We start from the raw sequence: 22,234 nt of genomic DNA, 5'->3' as shown, positions 1-22,234 counted from the left end.
ATCCTATAGCTGTACAGCCAAAACCAATGCAATGGGCTCTTGGATAAGCTGAGGCAAGCACAGTAGGGATGTCCTTGTGGGGATGACAAAGTTCAGACAAAATGATAAAAGAGATGAGAGGTAAAGCATCTGGAAAAAGGTGGAATAAGACAAACTTACATCAGTATGGAAACAAAATCCAAAATACACCCTGTGGTACCTTTATGAGGTCAAACAGAAGGCACAAAAACCATACACCACTGCTTTCAAAGCTCACTCACCAGGCAAAGCTCACCATCAGGCAAAGATGGTGTAGTGTGAAGCTGTCAGAGTCACAGGTTGCAACACCTGCATTTTGCTTATTTCAACATTACAGAGTGAGTGCTTGGTGAGACAGAAAGTTAAGACTGCCTCCCACCCACACACATACACAAAAAAACCAAGACATAGGCAAAGAAGTAACAAGAACAAAGGTAGTAAAAGATGTCAGGGATGATGGGAGTTGTGGCTCTTCACCTCTGGCCTGGAACTCACCACCTGGTTGTGCACCACGCTGACCAGTTTTGGCCAGTTGTTAAAGCTTTGCAAGAGTTGCAGAGAATAGGCTGAAGACCCTGACAAACTCTCCAAGCCTTCTCACTCTTGCTTCCACAGAAGTCTTCACCCTTCTTCACCAGGGTCCTGCTGGTTCTTGTAGCTTCACCCAAGACACCAGACAACTCAGTAGTCTTATATAAAAGATCTACTTTATTCTACTATATACACAGCTCCAAACTATCCAACAATACTCAACTCCTCACTCTCCAATCCACTACTACTACCCACTGCTACTACCCACAAAACATACTGGGATTCATAGTCATTATTATAGTCAAACCAAGGTACCACCTACTGTGGTCTGTTTCCACCCAGTAGGCGTGTACGTCATTCCCATTGGTTCTCTTGTTTCTATCCAGATTAGATGATTTCATCATCTCAGCCTTGACCACTTTACAATTGTCAGGTGTGTTCAATTATTCACTATGCATTTCTTGTCCTTGGCACTCAGTACTTGTTAATTGTATTACCATTCACACCTGTGTGGTTCTCCATTGGCTTCTGCTGAGTCACTCTGACTCTCACATACATGTTTTATTTCAATCACTGTATGTCCCATGTTGCTTTTTCCTTAACAATCCCCTCCGAAATAAAATATTGTATGTGACTTAAAATGTCATTCCAACCATTTGTGTTAACCTTTCATGTTTCTCCACTGTTAGTGCTTTCGTGAACAAATCTGCAATGTTATATTGTGTCTCTATGTACCTTAACTCTATTTCTCCTTTTTGTACCATGTCACTTACATTTTGGTATCTTACACCCACATATTTGGTTCTGTTTTTCAAACTTTCTGTTTCAGCCATTGCTATGCATGATTGTGAATCTTCTTGAATTTCAACTGGCACTCTGAAATTTTCGTTTAGGTCAATTAACAATTGTTCAATCCACTGTACCTCGTTCACTATTTCGTTCAGTGCTGCAAATTCTGCCTCAGTTGTACTTAACGCTACGTTTGTTTGTTTTCTACTTCTCCAAACTATGGGACTTTCACTATACTTGATTATCATTCCTGTGACTGACTTCTTGTCTCCTGATTCTGATGCAAACGAACTGTCAACAAAACAATCTAGATCAGCGTTGCTGCTTCTTATGATCAACTTCTTGTCTAAAGTCCCTTTCAAGTATCTCAACAAATGTTTCACGGCTGTCCAATCCTCAATTTTAGGATTAGAAACTCTTCTAGATAAAATGTTCACAGAATACGCAATGTCTGGTCTAGTGTGGCAAGAAATGAATTGTAAAGATCCTATTACGCTCCTGAAAAATGTTTTGTCCTCAAAATCTCTGGTTGTTGGCTCAGAAACGAAACCAGTTGTCATTGGAGCTCTAACTGTCTTAGCATTCTGTAGTCCACACTTTTTTATCAAGTTCTCTATCTTCTTTCTCTGGCTTAACAAACAATGTCCTTCTTGTGTCCACTCAACATTAATGCCTAAATATGACTTCAACAAACCTAAATCCTTCAAAACAAACTTTTCTGACAATTCTCTCTTGACTGACTCTATGTCCTGTTTTGACTTTGCTGCCACGCACAAGTCATCAACATAAATCACAAGCACTATGTCTCCTTTTGTATATACACAAGCATCTGCCACGCTTCTCTTATATCCTAGCTTCACTAGCTCATCATTGATGCACAAATTCCATGCTCTGGCACTCTGTTTCAAACCATACAATGCCTTCTTCAATCTATAAACTTTCTGACTTCCATTCTCTTCAAAACCTTGTGGCTGTTCCATAAAAATTTCTTCATCCAAATTTGCATTTAAGTAAGCCGTTTCAAAATCAAAATGCTCTACAACCAAATTCCTTCTTGCTGCTACAGCTAACACCATTCTCAAACTTTCTGGCTTTGCTGTTGGAGAATAAGTCTTATCATAATTCTCATATTGCTGTTGTGCAAAACCCTTAGCTACCAATCTTGCTTTGTACTTAATGCTACCATCAGGCATTTCCTTTCTCTTATACACCCATTTACAACCAATCACTTTCTTATCTTTGGGTCTATCCACAACTTCAAAAACATCTTTGTTCACCAAGCAACTAAATTCACTATCCATTGCTTCACACCATCTTTCCTGTTCTTCCCTAGAAAAGGTTTCTATCTCTTCAAAACTTTCAGGCTCTTCTATAACTGTACAAGCTCTAGCCTGCGTCACAACAAACCTATCTGGTGACTTTCTAACTCTGTGACTTCGCCTGGGTACGAATTCTGTCGTTCTGCCTCTTTCCTCATCACTGTCTGCACTAGTTGATGTTGTCTTTTTGCTAAATCTCTTGTCTTCTGTCATCCTAGTGGTCACTGGTCTTGTTTGTGACTCTCCATCTGAGGTACTACCACTACTGCTAGTAGAGGCTTCTGGCTTGACTGATACCCCTCCGTTTCCTGAAGTTGGTTCAGTCTGTGCTTGCTGCTCACTTGAGCTACCTAATCTCAAGAACACTTCCTTATTGGCATGCAGCTTGTCCCAGCCAGCATGTCTCTCAAAATTTGCAGACCTGGAGTACTGTATCTCTTTTCCTCTCATTAGAAACTTGTAGCTGTTCCCTGAATAACCTAGGAACATTAGCCTTTTGCTTTTGGCTTCTCCTTTCCTTCTGAAACAGGCAGGTATGTACACATGTGCAAATTGACCAAACACCCTTAGATATTTGAAATTTGGCACTCTCCCATACAAAACCCTGTAGGGAATGTCTTCAATCTCAGAGTGGTACATCCTATTACTTATATGTATTGCAGTCAGCGTAGCTTCTCCCCAGAGACTTTCACCTACGCCTGCATCTGCCATCATACATGCAGAAATCCTTTTGATGTCCTGGATTTTTCTCTCTGCTAAACCATCCTCACTTGGACAAGCAGGATTGGTGGTTTCATGTCTAATCCCCACCTTCTGAAACCAATTGTACAGCTGGTTATTTAAAAATTCGCCACCTCTGTCTGTAACAATAGTCCCAACTTGGCTATCAAACCTTCTTTCTATCATCCTGACCCATGCTTTTAAACTTTGCCCAGCTTCTGACTTATTTTTCAGTATTCTTACATATGCAAATCTTGAAAATCTATCAACAATTACCAGAAAATATTTGCTTCCCCCTAGTGACAAACAATTAGCTTGGGCTACATCAACATGTACATATTGAAATGGTCTCTGAGCAATCCTTTTAGACTTCTTAGCAACTGGATATGCTCTGACCTTCACTTGGTTACATACAGTACAGTCTAAATGATTTTTACATTCTGCCACTTTCAAATCTGGACACATGCTTATTAAACTCTTCAAACACTTAAAGCTTGCATGGCCAAATTTTCTGTGCAGTTCATGTATGCAGTCTTTGTGCAATGGAACATTATCTATAGTATTAGCATTCTCTATCTTATAACTATCAACATTCTCTTCCAGAAAATAAAGCTTATCTTTCTTTAAGCCTATGCCACGCAGTTCCCCATTTAAAGTTATTTTACACAGGTTCTTTTCAAAAGTTACTATATAGTCTCTGTCTGTTAATTTGCTTACTGATAACAAGTTGTTTTCTAATTCCTTAACATGCAAAACATCATTAAAGTTTTCTTTCAGCCCTGGAATGTAAACTGTTCCCATTTGATTTACAGTACTGAGCTCATTCCCATCTGCCAAAACTACGGCATTAACATTGGCTGGCTTTCTCTCACTAATTAAGTTAATGTTGTTACACATAGAGGACGAAGCTCCTGAATCTACAAGCCATTTAGAGTTTCCTTTTTGTTTTTCCTTTATCATTGTTGCAAACCCCTTATTATTATTCTTATTGTCCTTCAAAAATGGCGGCTTGGATTGCTTCTGCCTCTGGTCATGTCGAGGTTGCCACCTGCTCTGTTGCTTGCTTCTATCAGCAGCCAAAAGATTACAGTGCCTCTGCAGGTGTCCTATCTTTTTGCAGTAGAAACATCTCCGTTGCTCCCTTGAAGAAGCTGCCTGGACCATCCCACGCACATCAGGCTTGGCTTGCTCCCTTGGCACAGTCCTGGAAGTTGCTGCGTCATTTCTCTCAGACTGTCTCCTTTGATTTTCTTCCAGAATTCTGGCCACAACTAAGTCTCTCGTTAATTCTTCAGTTGGTAAGTTCTGCAGAGCATTTGTGATGTTGCCCCAAGTAGAGTCTAGGGACTCAATCAAGATGTAACACTGTTGTTCTCTGCCAATTTCCACGCCTCTAAGCTCAGCTTGCACAAACAAATCTTGCATCTTTTTCAAATGCTCCACGACACACTGGCCCTTCTCCATCTTTTGTCTATAAATTCTTTTTGACCATAGCATTTTTGCAAAGGCAGTAGAAGGAGTGTGTAATCTCTGCAGAGTGTCCCACACATCTTTGGCGGTTTCCTTATCTCTAACGTCGTTAATCAAGTCTTCTTCTAGCATTAGGAAAAGACAAGCCTTTGCTTTACTATCTTTTTCTTTCGTAGCTGCATTAGCATCGGCTGGCAGCCCGGCTAGAACAGTGTCCCATAAACTTTCTTTTACAAGCAGAGACTGGGCATAAATCTTCCAGGTGGAGTAGTTGCTTCTATTCAATTTGCTAAACTTCAAAATCTCCATTTTAATTTGTGCAGTGACTCAATTGACACAGTCCTTCTGAGTATGCACAGCTGACCCCTTTTGGGCTTAATCAAAATACAGGAGGAGTTACTCACGGAGCTTATCAGTGCAGCGTAAAAAGCTTGCTCTGATCTGTCTTCCACTCTCTGGAACTTTCAGCTTCTGTGGATGCTGGGTGCTGCAGTGACTGGGCCCGTAACCCTTGTCAGGGATGATGGGAGTTGTGGCTCTTCACCTCTGGCCTGGAACTCACCACCTGGTTGTGCACCACGCTGACCAGTTTTGGCCAGTTGTTAAAGCTTTGCAAGAGTTGCAGAGAATAGGCTGAAGACCCTGACAAACTCTCCAAGCCTTCTCACTCTTGCTTCCACAGAAGTCTTCACCCTTCTTCACCAGGGTCCTGCTGGTTCTTGTAGCTTCACCCAAGACACCAGACAACTCAGTAGTCTTATATAAAAGATCTACTTTATTCTACTATATACACAGCTCCAAACTATCCAACAATACTCAACTCCTCACTCTCCAATCCACTACTACTACCCACTGCTACTACCCACAAAACATACTGGGATTCATAGTCATTATTATAGTCAAACCAAGGTACCACCTACTGTGGTCTGTTTCCACCCAGTAGGCGTGTACGTCATTCCCATTGGTTCTCTTGTTTCTATCCAGATTAGATGATTTCATCATCTCAGCCTTGACCACTTTACAATTGTCAGGTGTGTTCAATTATTCACTATGCATTTCTTGTCCTTGGCACTCAGTACTTGTTAATTGTATTACCATTCACACCTGTGTGGTTCTCCATTGGCTTCTGCTGAGTCACTCTGACTCTCACATACATGTTTTATTTCAATCACTGTATGTCCCATGTTGCTTTTTCCTTAACAAAAGAATGTCGTAATAGAAAGATAAAAGGAAAGGAAAGAAGTTCCAGTCTCCATTTGTTATCTGAAAGGGGAACTCCAACAGTCAACTGTGGAGTTATTCGTCAGTATCAGACCTGAGGCTTCATATTTTGTCTGTTCTTTGGTGTTTTCTAAACTAGCAATTTAGTGCATTCATTCTGATTTTATCTGTCACAGACCTGAACAAACACTAAAGAAAGTCAAAGAAGAAAGCACAAAGGCAAGCCTAATGTTAATCATAAACAAAACAAAAATAATGGCCACAGAGATTGTACAATGGGACCTTGGTATCCACTGGGTTTCAAGTCCCCCCATGGATACCAAAATCTGTGGATGCTCAAGTCCCATTAAATACAATGGCATGGTGGAATTGTGTCCCCAATATAAAATAGCAAAATCAAGCTTTGCTTGTGGAATTTGTATTATTTTTGATTATTTTCAGACCATGGATGGCTGAATCCATGGATACCGAGGGCTGACAGTATATATTCAACCGAAATAATGAGGAAATCGAAATAAAGATTTTGCATACCTTGGATCAAACATTGACTACAGACTACAGTCAAGAAAACAGAAGATTGGGAATAGGAAGGGCAGCTATTAAAGAACTAGACAAAATCCTAAAGAGTAAAGCTATTAAATCCTAAAGAGTAAAGCAATTCAAGTTAGAATTGTCCAAGCCATTGTATTCCCCATTACCATGTACAGATGTGAGAGCTGGATAGTGAAGAAAGCAAATAGGAAAAAAATTAATTCATTTGAGATGTGGTGTTGGAAAAGAGCACTGAGGATACCACGGACAGCTAAAAAGGCTAACAAATGGGTCCTTGAACAGATCAAGCCTGAACATTCCCTGGAAGCCAATATGATGAAACTGAGGCTGTTGTACTTTGGCCGCATCACAAGAAGGCATGAGACATTAGAAAAAACAATAATGCTGGGGAAGGGCAGTAGAAAGAGATAAAGACCACATGCCAGATGGATGTACTCATTTAGGGAGACTATGGACCTGAGCCTACAGGACCTGAACAGAGAGGCAGGTGATTGGGGGGGGGGGGGGGGGCTTGGTGACGTCTCATTCACAAGGTCACTGTGAGTCAAGGTCGACTCAAAGGCAGCTAACAACTACACAGTTAGTCTCTGTTGGCCTCTGTCTCTATCTTTTTTGTTTAATGACACCAGCAGGTGGCACTATTAGAACCTTTGGCCTTTGGTATACCATTGAACCTTGTGACGAAGAGCAAGAGCCTTAAGATTGCTGCTTCCTCCACTGCCAAGCACAGCCAGAAGATTGTGGAGGTCCCTACTTTTTTGAAACCCCTGGTCTGAATGGCTCCTGGGGCACAGAATCTAGTTGGGAATCAGGGTTTGGGTCCAGCCCTAACTGGGTTGCACCCACTGGTCTTTCCTTTCCAGATGTTTCCTTCCCTCTGTTTCAAAGGGACTCAGGAGTCAAGACATAAGACAGCCATCCAGAAATCTCAGATTTGGGACACACACACTGGATTTGAAGAAAGGGAAGGCACACTCTCATTATGTAGTCTGAACCAGGCCAAAATGTTACCACTATAAAGCAGCAGATCTCTTCTTTGTTCATATTCTAGACCCACATACAAGACAGGCATATTGCAAAGCTCCCACACTGCCTAAGATTCAGGCTACTTGGGAAAAAGCAGATTTGGGGGAAATGGGTTTCTTTTCCTCAACTGCAGTTCCATAAAGTACTGGTTTATTTCAAGACCAAGAACACAGAATACTCCCAAACCTTTGGATTAGAGCATGAGTTCACAGAGAAAGAGGAATAAGAAGGAAGAACTGCTGTGTGACTACTGGTGAAGCAGCCGTACCAAAGATGCAAGTGGCAAAGGAAAGGAAAGGAAAGGAAAGGGGATGGGTAAGTTTCTTTTTAGGTGGTTTCATATCCTATCCCATTTTCAACAAAATGGCACCATGCAAAACAAATCTCCAGGATGAAGGGAGCAATCTAGACTTTGCTCATGGACAACTTTGAATCTTATGCAAGCATCAGATCAAATCAGATCAATATTAGCTTAAACTGAATTGTGACCCAATCTGAGCTATCAACCTGAGTCCCAAATTTAATTTGAGGACCCTTTCACAGCCCAAATTTGCTGTGCTGCAACTTTTTTTCTTATCACAGTGAGGCGTTTTATATAATTAGTGAGTACTTTAAAAATGCTTTTACTTTGCAAGAAGAATGTGGAAGTAACAGGAAGTCCTGTACAAGAAATTTTGGTTGTTACATACCCCTGAAAAATATTTGCAATGTATACCAGACACTTTTTTTCCATATGTGGTGCCATGTCTGTGTTGTGTGCCTTCAAGCTGTTTCCAACTTATGGCATCCACAAGGCGAGCCTATCATAGGATTTGCTTGGAAAGTTTCTTCAGAGGGGGGTTGCCATTGCCATCCTCTGAGGCTGAGATAGTGCGACTTGCCCAAAGTCACTCAGTGGGTTTTCATGGCCAAGCGGGCATTTGAACCTTGGTCTCCAGAATCATAGTCCAATGCTCAATTTTCTACACAGTAATTGACAGGATCAGAGATGGTTATCTTCATTTGTGAATTTCAAAATATGATTAGTGGAGAAAAGACCTCATGTTGAAAAAAGAGTTTTCCTGATAAACTGCGAGAACTGAAAATGACATCCATTGGTTTAATGGAGCACATTGTATTTATAGTCTTTCCAAACTTTGAACACCACAAAATGACCTTACGCTAAGATAAAGTGCTGCACATCCCTTCTTGTATCCAAACGCATCCATTAGAACTTTGCTTATAGTTTTTTCCCATGGTCAGATACTAGCCTAGCCTCTGGCAAACTAACACCAGTGGCTTACTGTGTCTTATGGCTTTAAATTCCACTGTTGTAATCCTGTCAAGTCTCTGATGATAAACAGGTCAAGTTAGATTAGGATTCAGCAGGTTTACAAGGAAAACCTGGATGCTGCAGTGAAACCGCACTGCTAACTGAGCACTCCCAAGAAGTATATGGACATTCCTTCCAGCCCGTTTTTGGACTGACCAAGTTTAGGCATTCACACAAGCATTGCAAACCTTCTAGTGAAGACAGCAGACTCCCACAATTGTTGCTTTGCAATCTGAAGAGAAGACAAAACAGGAATCTCTCCCACTTGTTCTAACTTTCTTCACTCCACTGCACAAAATAAGGTAAGTTTTGGCCTCTCTCACAAGCTATCTATATACATCTGAGGATTTAGGTTAGGGGAAAGTATAAACCTTTAAGCCAGGGGTGGGTAACTTCTGGTCCTCCAAATGCTATTGGGCTACAACTCCCATAACCACTCATCCACTGGCTACATTAACTAAAGTTGAAGGGAGCTGCAATTCAACAGGATATGGAAGGACACAAGTTGTGCAACCTCTGCCAAGCTAATATTGTTGAACATATGATCGTGGGTTGTCAAACTTAGACTACAGCAGCACAAATGGGCTTTTCCTCTTTCAGAGAAAAACGACCTTACCAGGGCTATAGACAGGATTGCTCCCAAGCGTCCTTTCCGGCCTGCTTCAAATAAAAAACCTTGGTATATGGAAGATCTTCAACAAATGAAGCGGGCCACGCAATGACTAGAGTGCCACTGGCGGAAACATCAGCGTTTATCTGACAAGACACTCCACGAGGAGTGGCAATAGGTGCAGCAAAGAATTTGTTCTATGCTGCACGTATTGCGTCTGCAGAGTCCCATCCAGCAGAGCTGTTCAAGGTGGTTAAAGAGCTAACCCAACTGTCTTCCACCCTGAACCCTTTATTAGAACCAACTAAGGCCTGCTGTGATGCTTTCAACAACTTTTTTGCAGATAAAATCTCTCGGATAAGGGCTGATTTCGATGCCAGCATTACAACAGAAACAATAAGAGAGGTGTCCAGTGACTCCGTGGACCCTATTAAACTGAATCATTTTGAGTTTGTAAATACCGATGAAGTGGACAAGCTCCTTGGAAGTGTTAGGAAGACGACGTGCCCCCTCGATCCTTGCCCATCTTGGTTGACCGCCCAGGGTGGGGATGCTGTAATTATATTACTACAATCGATAATCAATGCATCCTTCAGGGAGGGTAAATATCCATCAAAGTTAAAATGAGCAGTGGTTAAACAGCTCTTTTAAAAAACCCTCCTTGGATCCCCTGGTGAGAAACAACTACAGACCGGTCTCCCTGTTACCATTCTTGGGCAAAGTGATCAAGAAGGAAGTTGTTCTGTATGAACCATGTGTGTTCTTGGATGAAACCGATTATCTGGACCCATTTCAAACTGGCTTCAGGGCGGGATACGGACTGGAAACGGCCATGGTCACCTTAGTTGATTATCTCCGTCTGACCAACGACAGGGGAAGTGTGACCCTGTTGGTGCTCTTGGACATCTGCAGCTTTCGATACCATTAATCATGGTATACTTCTGGAATGCCTGAGGGAGTTAGGTATTGGGGGCACTGTGCTCCAGTGGCTCCGTTCCTACCTCTCGGGCAGATTCCAGAAGGTAAGGCTGGGGGGACAGTTGCTCCTCTGAGAGAGCTGACATCCAGCATCCCTAAAGGAGCCATTCTGTCCCCCATGCTGTTTAACATTTACATGAAACCGCTGGGAGAGATCATCCGGAGACATGGGACACGGTGTTATCAGTACCCTGATGACACCCAAATATGCTTCTCTATGCCTCCAACTGCTTCAGTGACTAAGGATGGCATCTCTCCTCTGAATACCTGCCTTGAGTCGTTAATGGGCTGGATGAGGGAAAACTAACTCAGGCTGAAGCCAGAGAAAACGGAAGTACTTGCAATAGGCACCTCGGGTCTGGGGAACGAAATTTACCAACAAGGCCAAACTTCCCCTGAAGGATGAAGTTCACAGTCTGGGAGTACTTCTTGATCCTTCTCTACAGTTGTCATCTCAAATAGATGCAACGGTCAGAAGTGCTTGGTACCAACTTCGGTTGATACGCCAACTGCGTCCCTACCTAGACCAAAAGGACCTTGAGACGGTGGTACATGCTCTGGTAACCTCTTGTCTCAATTTCTGTAATGAGCTCTACAGGGGGCTACCCTTGTACCAAGTTCAGAAGCTTCAACTAGTGCAAAATATGGCAGCCAGATTGGTTACCGGTTCTTCAAGGTTTGCCCACATAACACCAATCTTAAAAGATCTCCATTGGCTCCCAATTTGCTTCCGGGTGCAATACAATGTGTTGGTTATTACCTTTAAAGCCCTATATGGCATGGGCTCGAGTTACTTACGGGAACGCATCTCCCTATACAATCCGCCCCACACTCTTAAAAAAACAGGGAAGAACTTGCTGGAAGTAACAACAACCAAATATGCTTCAACTTCCCAAAGAGCTTTTACGCTAGCTGCTCCAAGACTGTGGAATAGTCTCTCGGAAAAGATCCATCTTACTACCTCCCTGGAGGGCAGTTAAAACGGAGCTCTTCCTGCGAGCATACCCACCCGATTTTATGTAAGACACGAATCCACCTCCTTGAACTTCAGTGTCGCCTTGTGTCCTGTTTTTAATAGCTAATTGTTATGTATTTTTATTGAATTGTTGTGTTTTATTCTGTATTGTATCCTAAACTAGTTTGTGATCCCTCCTCGATCCACCCAGGAGAAGCAGGAAAATATAAATAAATTTTATTATTATTATTATTTCTTCTAAAGATTAGGTGAACATCCAACTGGAATATCCAAGTTTCCTTAAATATGTCTTATTTATGTATTAAACATACTTATATCTCAGCTGCCTTCTAATGAGTTCAAGGTAGCACACATGGCTCTCCTCCGCTGTACTTCATACTCGTAACAATTCTGTGAGGTAGATCATTATTCAGTGGGAATGATAACCTGGAAATGCCATATCCCAGTCTAACACAGCATACAACAGTAGCTCTTTCGTAACCTGGGCCAAAATTCTAGTCAAATTCCTTTGGGGTTACAACTGAACAGTGCTATGAGAGGTCATATAATAATTTTCAATAGACATCTATTGGCTGAAATTGTACAGAAACATAGCCATAAGTGTTATGTATCAGTATGAAGAATTCAATCTTATTTATTTTTATCTAGATACTGCAACGTCTAAAGCAGGGGTTCCCAACCTGGGGGTCGCCAGGTTGGGAATCCCTCCCACCTCCCCTTCTCGCTGCGGGTGCCGGCGCTGGAGCAGGCATCGCACAGGGAAAAGGGGAAGGAGGAGGGGCGGCCTCCTTTCCCTTCTCCCTGTGAGTGCCAGCGCTGGGACAGGCACGCGCAAGGAGGAAGGGAATAGAAGCGGGGGTCCCTCCTCCTCTCCCTTCCTTCCCGTGGGTGCAAGCACCCATGGGGAGGAAGGGAATAGAAGCGGGGACCACCTCCTCCCCTTTCTTCCTTCCCGCGGGTGCAGCCACCCACAGGGAGGAAGGGACTGGTGGAGGCCGCCTCCTCCTCTCCCTTCCATCCCGCGGGTGCAGGCACCCACGGGGAGGAAGGGTTGGGTGGGGGCCGCCTCCACCTCTCCCTTCCTTCCCGCAGGTGCAGCCACCTGCGAGGAGGAAGGGATGGGTGGGGGCCGCCGCCTCCTCTCCCTTCCTTCCCACGGGTTCAGACACCCACGGGGAGGAAGGGACGGGTGGGGGCCACCTCCTCCTCTCCCTTCCTTCCCGTGGGTGCAAGCCAGGCAACCGCGGGGAGAAGGGGACAGGACTGCAAGCCCCAGTGGGCTTTGCGACTGGAGGTCCCGCCCCTTTTCCCTCGGCAGCTTCCCTAATTGGTTGGGAGGCCGGGAAGGGGCGGGACTTCCAGCCGCATAGCCCGCTGGGGCTTGTAGGCGGCCGAAAGTCCCGCCCCTTCCCAGTCTCCCAACCGACCAGGGAGGCCGCGGGCGGGGCTCTCGTCCCCAAAGGGGGCCGCAGCCCAACAAAGGTTGGGAACCGCTGGTCTAAAGCAATTTTTACATTATTGTGCAGCATGGTTTTGTGTGGCTGGGTCCAAAATGGAGTCACTAGCATCTGAAATATGGGGTCCAGATGGAGAATGCAGTGGCAGCATTTCCTTACTACATAGGACCTTGCTTTTCTGCAGAATGGAAGTGTTACCACAAATAACAATAACAACAATAATAATTAATATCCCACCCTTCTCTCAAGGCTGGGACTCAGGGTGGCTTACAACATTAAAAAACACCACATAATTAAAAACACACAAAAACAGTATATTAAAATACAATTAAATTGCTACAATAATTAAAACAAATTCACTACTAAAATTCAGTTTAAAAGATTAAAATACTTAAAATACATTAAAACAATACAACAGCCCGTCACTTGCTTTAAAAAGTTTGTTTTACAAGCCTGTCTAAACAAGCAGGTCTTAGCCTGCCGGCAGAAGGATACCATAAAGGGGACATCTTGGCCTCTCTGGGCAGGGAATTCCAGAGTCTAGGGGCAGCCACGGAAAAGGCCCTCTCTCATGTCCCCATCAACAATATTTATGATGGGGGGTGGGGTGGAGAGAAGGGCTTCCCTAAAGATCTCAGAGCCCAGGCTGGCTCATATAGGGAGATACGGTTTGCCAAATAGCCTGGACCTGAGCCATAACCACAAAGAGTTATCATCTCATAATCTACCCACAGGGTCACACCATTTCAAAGGCTACTGATACAGCATGTTGTCTTACATATCTAAAAAATTAGCCTGTGGTATCTGCCTGCAACTGGTGAAGAAATGGTAGACAGGTAAGACTGAGTGCTAGGATGTCTATGGTGCACTTTTGCTTGGGAAGGTGAATTGATGTGTGTTGTGGATTAATTTGTTGAATTAAAATGGTATGGTGCAGCTTTGAACCAGGGCCAATAGGTGTGGATCTTCTACTTCCAAGTAATTTTCTTCTTCTTCTTGCTATGCACAGTACTCTTAAGTGTCTTTAAATAATAAATATTTGTAGGTGTACTTCACGAAGATCAAGGGGACACCAGTCAAAAAGCTAGTGGTAAATTCCTAAAATAAAAGGAAAATTGCTGAGAAAAACTAAGAAACACTGAAACACCCCTTGATAAGAGAAGTAAGCATATCCTCAATCATAGCCTCAAGATATTCATCAGTATACTTAGAACCCCCAGTATTAATGATGGCAAAACCTGGTTTTCTCAGACTAAGTCTTGAGATTTTCAGTAGATGGGAAAAATTACCAATTTCCTTCACACCTTTGCAAATTTGAAATTAGGCTACCATGATGCACTCTGCAGCATTATGCCCTTGTTGATTCCTGAAAGCCTTCACATTACAAAACGAAATATAATGTAACCTCAAAATCGGCAGACTTATTAGAACCATAAAATACTGATACTTCAGCATGAAGACTGGTTTTGTCACAGCCCAATGGGAAGCCTAAGATGTTCAATACAACTTGTAAAACTCCCAAACTCTCAAAGCACAACATCGATTCCTTCCTGGTCTCTTTAAGATATGTAAGATCAATATGAAGTGTCTCTAAGAACAATTATCAAAAAGCAGAAGCCCTAAAGATAGGATGGCTTACACAAAAGCCATAAAGATTTCATGACTGACACCCAAGACATGACCACCCCATCCATCATTCCAATTACTTCTCTCTATATGCCTTCTTCACACAAGCCACATTTCTAGATATAACAGCAGTAAGACTATAGTTTGCATTAGAAGCCATAATTTGAAGTACCATACATACTCGACTATAAGTCAGCCTCATGTATAAATTGAGGGCAGATTTTTGGTCCAAAATGATGGATTTTGATATGACCCGTGGATAAGTTGAAGGTAAATTTTAGGAGCATGTAATAAAGGATGTAAAGAACAAAGCAAAAGAAGACAATGCCAAAGAACAATTCCAGCAGACATAACTGTTTGTGCTTATACTAAAGGAAGGATGGATATGACAGCAGAGCGGGGTCAGTGCTTCCAAGACTGATTACACTCTTGCCTTTCACCAGGGGATTGTTCCTTTTTTTTAAATTAAGAGTTAAAGTACAGTACTTACATTGACCCATGGATAGGTTGACTCAAGTTTTTTGGGTCAATTTTTAAATCAACATTTTTAGACTTATACATGAGTATATACTGTAGCTTTCTAGTTCTGGTGCGCAGGGCAAGCATAAACCATAGCTTACTGGTTCACAATGATGAACACTGTGTTTTAACAATGAAGGGACTGACAGTACATTTGTGCTCAGGCACAAATGGCCACGTCATGGTTTGCTATTATTTGTGAAGCATTACAATGATTTCCCTATCAGTGTGAAATTTCTCTGTTATCTAGATCTCCAAAAATGCTTTACCATTTGTAACAAAACGTTTTACTTAGAAACTTACTTCCATTGGTTTTTTTCCTTTTTTTTTTTTTAATAAATGTATCTGAGGTCTGTCCTGAACATTCAAGATTGGATGACCTACATCATTTTTATACTCAGATGATCAGCAATGTACAAGAACACATCTGCAAACAAGGCAATTTAGAAAATAAAGCAGATGATGCTAGGAAGAAAGTTCAAATACTGAGGCATGTCTGTTCAGGCTCATCAGGTACCCAAAGGACATTTTCTTTGACCACCCCAAATTGTGGAATGACCTGCCGGAGTACATTCATTAGGCAGATACACTTTCTGAGTTTAAAACAGCAGTAAAGACCAGTGTTTTCCAGAAGACCTACTTAGATGATTTTTGAAGTATGTGCTGATTGTTTATTATTTATATTGGATTTATATGCTCTTTTAACTGGCATCATGTTTTCTATTGTCTAATCTATTGTTGTTTCTCACCTTGATCTAAGAGAAGAGGTGGGTAAGAAATAAATGTTATAAATGCAAATGGTGAGAGATGCCTTGGAAGGATTTGTATCCTGAAAAACTGGTTACAAATGGCAAAAGTTAAATTAAAAATTTTCATCAATTTATAAAGACAGACACAAACCACACTAAACCCAATTTGTAGAGGCCACAGTTGTCTATGCAGCATTCTAAGACAAGATACATTTTCTATATGCCTATGCAAGTGACCTCTGACTGGAAATACAGGGTATCATTACTTAAAGATCTAAGGCATCAAGTCTAAATCTGCAAGCAAGAACAGTATTTTGCATTAAAATATGGCACATTGCTTACCGTGTAAATGCCAATTCTACAAACAGCAAATGAAAGCTGGATACATTCAGACATTTTCTAAAGAAATTGAAATAAAATGTTACCAAGTGCTGGGGGGAAGGAAAAAGAAAACAATACTTTTTTAAACACAGATTTGTGCCACATTTTTTTCCTATTGTAAATTTAATCTTGGTAGGCCAAAGGAATTTTTAATAATGGTATATAATGATTGGCCAGAATAGCAGACTCCAGTTCTTTCTGCTATACCCTCAAATTTTGATAAACATGTGTATCTGTTATGGTTAAAATACATGTTCAATTTTATGTGTCCATTTAAAAAATGTCATAAAGCATTGGTTCCAGCACAGATTTCTAAACCATGATTAACCCTTGAGCAATTAGGTATGAAGAAGTGGAATCATTTTTTTTCCTACATCAGTGCATCTCAGGCTTTCTAACACAAGGGATTGGCCAATGTCTTTTCTTGGTACAATATTGGTACCCATTGGGTACAACTGATTATTTCATTCCTAGAAACATGCCAGGGATCAGCATCCCATGTATTGCACACTGTCAAGAGATCAACACTTTTGAGTAGGACATGTTTTCCTAGAGTAACTGAGGTAGCCTCATAAAAAGAAGGATGTTTATTCCAGGAACATTATGCAAATGGTTTATCACATAATAAGTATACAACATCACATGTCATCAAGTCAAAATATTACAAGCATATGTTGAATGCTAAAGTAAGTGGCTTAGATGGGGCAGGAACATCAAAGCAGAAATTCAGAAATCATCCCTGTCAGGTCCACTGTAGTTCCTATTAGCATGGCTTCACATTATGTCAGATATTGTTACTACTACCACACAAATCAAACCACACCAAGTGTTTCTAAGGGTCAAAACACACTGCAGAAATAATCCAGTTTGAGACTGCTTTAACTGCCCTGGCTCTTTTGTTGTAGTTTATTGTGGCACCAGAGATCTATGACAGAGAAAGCTAAATGTCTCACAAAAACCACAGTTCCTAGAATTCCCTAGCATTGAGCCAGGGCAGTTAAAGTGTTCTCAAACTGGATTATTTCTGCAGTGTGCTTTGGACCTAAGAGACAAAAGGGTAAGCCTTCTTGCTTGGACATACAGGTTGAGCCTTCCTTATCCAAAATGCTTGGGACCAGAAGTGTTTTGGATTTTGGATTTTATTTGGATTTTAGAATACCTGTATTTACATATATATACACATAATGAAATATCTTGGCAATGAGACCCAAGTCTCATTTATGTTTCATATACATCTTATGGCCATAACCTGAAAGTAATTTTATACATTTTTAAATAATTTTGTGCATGAAACAAAGTTTGTGTATAGACTGAACCATCATAAAACGAAATGTACACTATCTCAGCTACCCATGAAAAAAGTTTTGGTTTTTGGAATACAGTATATTGGATTTTGGAGTTCCAGATAAGGGACACTTAACCTGTACCATCTCTTTTTCTCTCCCATCCCTCAAAAAGTAGTGATAGGAATTAATCACATGATACTTTAATGGATAGGAGAAATTTAAAAGTTCACTTCTGTGGTGTAAAATTTTCTCAGAAATTAGAAATACAGTGCACCCATGCCATACATGGGTGCACTATATGTGACTTCAAGATTACGCTGAAGCCGCGCAACAATAAAACATATGGCATGTGCACCGCTGCAAGCACACAGTCCATTGTTTTCAATGCGGCGTGGGCATATGCGGAATTCCCCTTACATAAGATAAGGGCCCACTGTATTACTTTTTTAGTACTACAGCTCCTAGAAACCCCTAGTCAGCATGACCATGAGGAGACACCAGGAACTGCAGTCCAGAAAACTAACTCTTCTAAGCTCTAAATATTAATTCTTCACCATTCAGAAGTTTGTTTTACACCATTTTCAATTTAGGTTTATTTAAGATAACAATTTACAAAGATTACAAATTAAATAGCTATTACCAGAACACTACTCTCACAGTTTGGCTACAATGATACCTTGCCCACTTACAAAAAGGCTATCTTGTTGGATATGTGCAGTCACAAAACATCCATTTGGCAGAGAAAAAACAAGTTCCAAGGGCGGTTATTTTTCTTTTACTCTCAAACACAAAATTATTCTCTTGAACTGAACCCAGTTTCCAAGATTCACTTCTCAGAAGGCAAATTTATGTGCTTGAAAGATAAGTAATTTGGCTTTTTAAATAAAAGCAACTGTCCCACAGAAAGCAAATTGGTGGTGTTCAGAGAAACACATGCAAACACATACACATAGGCAAAGTTTGCACCATATTACACATAGGCAACAAGCAAAACACTAGCCCTGCTCCTTATTACTACGTCTGGTCCCCAAAGATCCTCTGTAACGCCCTCCAAGATTGTTTCCCTCTGGAGGATGGGGTTTGCAGCCAAGGATCAAAATAAAATACTTGAGTGCATGAAGTCACCCACCATTTTTACCCTTTAAGAATGTTGTTATGACCAGAAAGTGGGCTTTCTCAGAAATAATGATGGTGTGATACAGGAGCTTTATGGTTTGTAGCACACTAGCCTCCCAGTTAAAACTTTTTAAAAAATAATGAATTATGTTTTAAGTATCAGGAGGGATAGGTAATCCGGTGATACCAAGAGAGGTGACACAGTACAGATTCAGTATCCCTTGCCCATAATGCTTGGGGCCAGAAGTGTTTTGGATTTTGGATTTTTTTGGATTTTGGAATACTTGTATTTGCATACACACACACACACACACACACACACACACACACACACACACACAGAGTCAATTCTAAAGACAAAATCCATTTATGTTTCATATACATCTTATACACTTTAACAGAAGGTAATTTTATAAAGTATTTTTTATAATTTTGTGTACACTGAAGCATCAGAAAGCAAAAATGTCACTGTCTCGGCCACTCATGAGAAATGGTTTTGTTTTTGAAGGATTTTGGAATTCTGGATAAGGGAGACTCGATCTGCAGTACAAGATGAGCATAAACTGTGAGCTACTTCCCTAACAAGAGACACAGACTACAAAACGATACTGAATTTTGCCTTGTGGACAGCTAAAGCAAAAAACAAAGCAAAAAAACACCTTGTTACACAAAAGCAACAGGGTATAAAAAGCACAAAATGTGCACAACAAAACAAATGAGATGGAAATTTGAATCTGGCTAGTTAATAAATTACTGACAGTGGACAAACAAAAGATGCTCCTATCGTTATGTTCTGGTTATTTATGCTCTGAAGTCAGGATTTTGGGGTGAAACACTATAGAGCTGGGCTTCTAGTTATTCAGGGAAAGTCAAAATGGCTGGGGTAAGACAATGCATTTTTTAAAAAGTTTGATTTAAATGGTTAGGCTTGAATCCAATTCTGAGGAAAGTCTCGATTTCACTGGTGTAAGTACTGAACCACACAATTCATCACTGACTTTGGTGATTTTGAATTTAACCTGTTAATTACATCTTTCCATTAAGTCAAGCCTTCTTTATTTAAACAAGCTTTTAAGAAAATATAGTAGCTGCACGCACTGCTAAGACTCCTCCCCGGCTCAATTTTCCAATACAAGGATATAGTTAATGTTCGGCATGACAAAAGCTTACAAGAAGTTCACACTCATTACTTTCTGAGAGAAGCCAACACAAACAGTGCTGATTGTATAACTTCAGCGTGGATTCTTATTAAACACACAATTAATTCACACTGATGTTAACTTTGACCTTTGGCAAATGTTACAAGAATTATATTCTCCAGCTGCAAAGTCAAGATGAAAAGGAAAGGAAAAGGCTGTGGCTTCATTAAGAAAAACATATTTAACTGTACAATACCCTTGTGTGCCATCAGACTATAGTAAATGTACCAAATAAATGCAGACTTTCCTATTCAGTAGGGAAAGCTTAAATCTGCCGTCAGCTTTACAAGGACACAGGAAGAGAAAAATATAAGCAAGACTGTAGCTTGTCTACAGTGACTTCTTAAACTGGGTAGTTTATTGTTCTTGGTAGATGTGTTTTAAAATAGGCAGAGCTATTAAAGCTCTCTTGAATTAAATGTAGCTTTACAGAAAAGCTTATGATACAGGTCAACTGTCTTCTCTTTTTAGAAAACAGAGTTAGGTAAACTGTGTGAGAGCTAGATAATTTATGGCTACAGTTCCCAGAATTCCCCAGTCTGCATAGCCACTGGAGGATCCTGGGAGTTGTAGTTCCAAAAATTTTTTTTCCAAGATCCAATCAGGGCTCCTATAGTGAAATGACAGTCATGTTTGTAAGAAGGCACATTTCAACCTTTTTAAACTCACTCTTCACATCTCAAAAGGAAACACTAAAGGTATCCCTCTAACATTTCACACTGGATCTGATCTGTATGTGTGCACACAAACCTTCGAGTCACCTGTCGACTTATGACAACCCCATGAATTTCATGGGGCTTTCTTAGATAAGGAATACTCAGAGATGGTTTTGCCAATTCCTTCCTCTAAAATATAGCCTACAGAAACTGGTATTTGATGGTGGTCTCCCATCCAAGTACTAACCTGGCTTACCCTGCTTAGTTTCCAGGATCAGATGGGATCTGGTGCCTTTCTATATTCATCAATTTATTGCACTTTGCAGAGCGGTGCTACTGCTAACTACAACCCACCAACTTCCAGTAAGTCACTTGTACACAATACTAAGACTAGCACTTGGAAGGGAAGCTAGGAAATAACTAGACAAAATTCTGAAGTGTAAAGATATAGCATTAAATACTAAAGTTAGGACAGTCCATGCCATCCCAGTTTTGTGTATGGTTGTGAAAGCTGGCCAGAGAAGAAAGCTGATGGCAGGACAAGTGGGGAATCAACTCATTTGAAATGTGGTGCTGGAGAAGAGTTCTGAGAATTCCATAGACTGCTAAAAAGACCAATTGATGTGTCCTAGAGTAAATCAGGCCTGAACTTTCCCTAGAAGTAAAGATGACTAAACTGAGGTTGTCATATTTTGACCATATTGTGAGAAGAAAGGACTCACTAATAATGACTATCATGCTTGATAAAGTTAAGGGCAATAGGAAGGCCACATTCCAGAAAGATAGATTCAATCAGAGAAGCCACAGCCATGAACCCACAAGAGCTGAGCAGGGTGACTGAGGATAGAGTGACTTGGAGGTCTCTCATTCATAGAGTCGCCATAGGTCAAAGTTGTCTTGAAGGCAGTTAACAACAAAAATACCACAGTTTCAGTTAGGAATTCTTTCAAGCACTCCAAAGATCAGACATGAATTTTTTTAAAAAAAACAAAACCCTTCAGTCATGTGTATTTCAGGCTGATAGGACAATTTCATGTCTGTTTGTGCTCTTTACAGGGTGCATCATCATTCCATCCCATCATTTCTTTATTCCTAGCTGCTCAAGGAAACAATGGCATTCTGGATATATAGAATGAAAGGACTCCATCTTACTAGGTGAGAGTGGAATGCCAAACTATTATTTATTTATTTATTTATTTATTTATTTATTTTGGTGCCAGGTTCACTCTTGACAAAATAAGGAAACAGATCTTCTTACAGCTACAGGACATCAACTTGGAAAAAATACTACCTAAAATCAAGGTGCACTGTTAGAATCATAGAATCATAGAATCATAGAGTTGGAAGAGACCACTAGGGCCCTCCAGTCCAACCCCCTGCCATGCAGGAAATCCAAATCAAAGCATCCCCAACAGATGGTGGCCTGGTGGCGCAGTCGGTAAATGCCTGTACTCCAGCCATTCACTCAAAACCACAAGGTTGCGAGTTCAAGACCAGCAAAAGGGCCCAAGCTCGACTCAGGCTTGCATCCTTCCAAGGTCACTAAAATGAGTACCCAGACTGTTGGGGGGAAATTAGCTTACTTGCTAATTAGCTTACTTGCTGTTCACCGCTATGATCTTTGGAATAGCGGTATATAAATAAAACATTATTATTATTATTATTATTATTATTATTATTATTATTATTATTATGGCCATCCAGCCTCTGTTTAAAGACCTCC

The 22,234-nt window shown here is 41.0% G+C and overlaps 1 protein-coding gene across 1 annotated transcript in view; it reads right to left on the bottom strand.

The window, feature by feature from the left end:
* The window catches only part of ARL15 (ARF like GTPase 15), a 253,220-nt gene that overhangs the window by 210,453 nt on the left and 20,533 nt on the right, over positions 1–22,234 (bottom strand). The window contains exon 2 of the mRNA XM_089495700.1: positions 16,216–16,272. Within this exon, the coding sequence (XP_089351826.1) occupies positions 16,216–16,272 (57 nt within the window). The remainder of the gene's footprint in view (positions 1–16,215; positions 16,273–22,234) is intronic.

This window comes from Sceloporus occidentalis, unplaced genomic scaffold (assembly GCF_023333645.1).
Source record: "Sceloporus occidentalis isolate IW3139 unplaced genomic scaffold, rSceOcc1.0.p SCAF_1, whole genome shotgun sequence".
Taxonomy (NCBI): domain Eukaryota; kingdom Metazoa; phylum Chordata; class Lepidosauria; order Squamata; family Phrynosomatidae; genus Sceloporus; species Sceloporus occidentalis.
The sequence above is the reverse complement of the archived record's forward strand: the minus strand, read 5'-3'. Positions and strand labels throughout refer to the sequence as shown.